The sequence below is a fragment of the Acyrthosiphon pisum genome, unplaced genomic scaffold (assembly GCF_005508785.2).
Source record: "Acyrthosiphon pisum isolate AL4f unplaced genomic scaffold, pea_aphid_22Mar2018_4r6ur Scaffold_21688;HRSCAF=24603, whole genome shotgun sequence".
NCBI lineage: Eukaryota > Metazoa > Arthropoda > Insecta > Hemiptera > Aphididae > Acyrthosiphon > Acyrthosiphon pisum.
In genome coordinates, this window is record NW_021771181.1 from 12,157 (window position 1) to 14,500 (window position 2,344).

General features: G+C 45.3%; 1 protein-coding gene across 1 annotated transcript; it reads right to left on the reverse strand.

Annotated features, from left to right (window-relative positions):
• Positions 1-446: 446 nt before the first annotated feature.
• LOC103309456 (ATP-dependent DNA helicase PIF1-like) lies at positions 447-1,271 on the reverse strand. Its single transcript, XM_008184926.1, has one exon. It carries the CDS (start codon positions 1,269-1,271, stop codon positions 447-449), a length of 825 nt encoding a protein of 274 aa, XP_008183148.1.
• Between the last annotated feature and the right edge of the window lie 1,073 nt (positions 1,272-2,344).

A 2,344-nucleotide genomic window follows, 5' to 3' on the forward strand; every position in this document is an offset into this window, starting at 1 on the left:
CGATGTCGTCCTGCCCTTTCCCCCCCGCGTCCGCCAACAAACCTCGCTTTGAAGTTGTTGCGCCTCAGTTCCGTAAACCACTAACCTTGTTCCGTTGCACAGTCTGATTTTCGGATCAAGGTTCCGCAGCAGCATGAGTTCAAAAACTCGGTCGGGTAGTTGGCAATCTCGTCCACGTCGTCCGCCACCACCGTGTCTATGGCGGTGTAGGTTCTCGCGGCACCCGTGACGCGTTGCAGCACCGTGCGATTGACCTGTCTACAATCCTCGTTCCGGGGACAGAGAATAATTTTCCGAGCAAAGTCGTCGACGTTAGCCAACGACATTTGCTGCGGGTAAACAAAATCAATCAAATTAGCTATGTCACATACCATATTCCTGGGGATTTCGACGGTGTTCACATTTCCGTCGACCGCGGGCAGCTGGCCGTTGCCGAGTTGAAGCAATCAGGCGGCAAAGTCCGCGTCGTTGTTGGCCCGCATGTTCTGCGTCAGGCTGAAACGCTCGAAGACGTCCCACAGATGGTGGTGCCTGATTGAAGCTGCCACGATCGCGGCCCTCGTCCCCCTGCGGACCACCGGCAGTATCTGTCTGAAGTCACCCGCGAATAGAACCGTCTTACCACCGAACGGTAGTTCCGATTGCATTATGTCCTTCAGCAACCGGTCGACCACCGTCAGTTGGAGCCCCGGAGACATGGGCGCTTCGTCCCAGACGATGAGTGCCGCCTCCCGTATCCTACGCGCGCGCAGAGACTGCATGGCGATGGACGACGTAATAGAATCTTCGTTGAGCGTACCGAAGGGCAAACCGAACGTCGAGTGAACGGTCATACCACCGTCCATGAGCGTCGCCGCTATTCCCGTGAACGCCACGGACAACACGGATCTGCCCATGTTGCGGAGCGACCATATTAGGCAGCCGTAAAGCGTCGTTTTTCCCGTACCTCCGGGCCCGTCGACGTAGAACATTTTCGGGACGTCGCGGTTGTCGTCGACGGCCGCCATCACGCGGTCGTAAACCACCCGCTGTTCGTCGTTGAGGTTGTCCAACTGCAGGGTCCAACGCACCAGTGCGTCGACGAAGGCGTAGACGTCTCCGCCCGCGTCCTCTTCGAGCAGCGCGACGTCCGGATTCGGCAACCCGTAGTCGGCCAGCGTTTTACCGTGACCCCGCAGCAGCCGCCCGATGGCGTCCAGGCACGCGGCCCTCGCGCGGTCCTCGTCTCTCAGTCTGTGGAAGAAGTCTTGTATTATAGTCTTGTAACTCATGGTAGAGATACTGTCTGGCCTCGGGGTTCGTCTCGTTGAGCGAGAAGAACGCCGTGAGTCTTGTTCGGGCCAGCGCTGCGTTTTGCACCAGCTCCAGTTCTTGTCCCGGAGCGAAGTACACCGTGTGGTAGTCTTCCAGATGGACTGGAAGCCTGATCACTCTGTGACTCGGCCTATGCAACTCGTACGAAAACAGTCACCAAACCGCTTCTGGCGGACTGACGTACCGAGCATTGATGAAACTGAAACAAACAAAATTCGTTCGATTAATACACAATAATGTTATGAGTAGTGATAATAATAATAATAAATTTTAATAAATAACAAAAATACAATTTATATTATAAAATTTAACTGCCAGAATTTGATTAGTTCTAATAGATCTATTAGTTAGTTTATTTTATATAATACTCTACATATCTATATAATTTTTATTAAATAGTATATAGTCACATATCATTATACAATTTAATTTTCAGACTTTAATTAAATAGGTACATAAAAAGTTCTATTTTGTTTATTAATATTGTATTATTTAGAATCTGTAGCAGTATTTGTATGCTACACTAAATTTATATAAACTGTAATATATCAAGTACCTACTACATAGTATGTTATATATTTACTATCTAATCACATAATCGAGCCCTTGTCTAACTTAGATGCCTTGATTAATAGCTGTGGATGTCAATTAAATATAGTCATTTATCAATTGTCTATTAATTAACTTGATTTTATGCTCATGAATAAACCTACCTATAGCATAGTCATATCGATCAATAATTATATATTGCAATATCCTCCATAAACCTAGTTACAGAAGTAATATCAAATAGTATAGCCATATCATTATAAAATTTAACTGCCAGAATTTAATTAAATACATGAAGATCTATTAGTTTATAATAAATTATTGTATTATATAGTATCTGCAGCAGTTTTGTATCATACATAAAGTTTATAATTACCAAATTACATTACCTCAAACAATCAACTCACCTAAAAACTGTAATATATTTAGTACTACATAGAGTATACTTGTAGGTTTGTTGTATTACTATTGTCTATTCAAG

Coding starts and splice junctions, on each gene's coding strand:
- LOC103309456 (XM_008184926.1), bottom strand. CDS start 1,271: ATGAGTTACAAGACTATAATACAAGACTTCTTCCACAGACTGAGAGAC.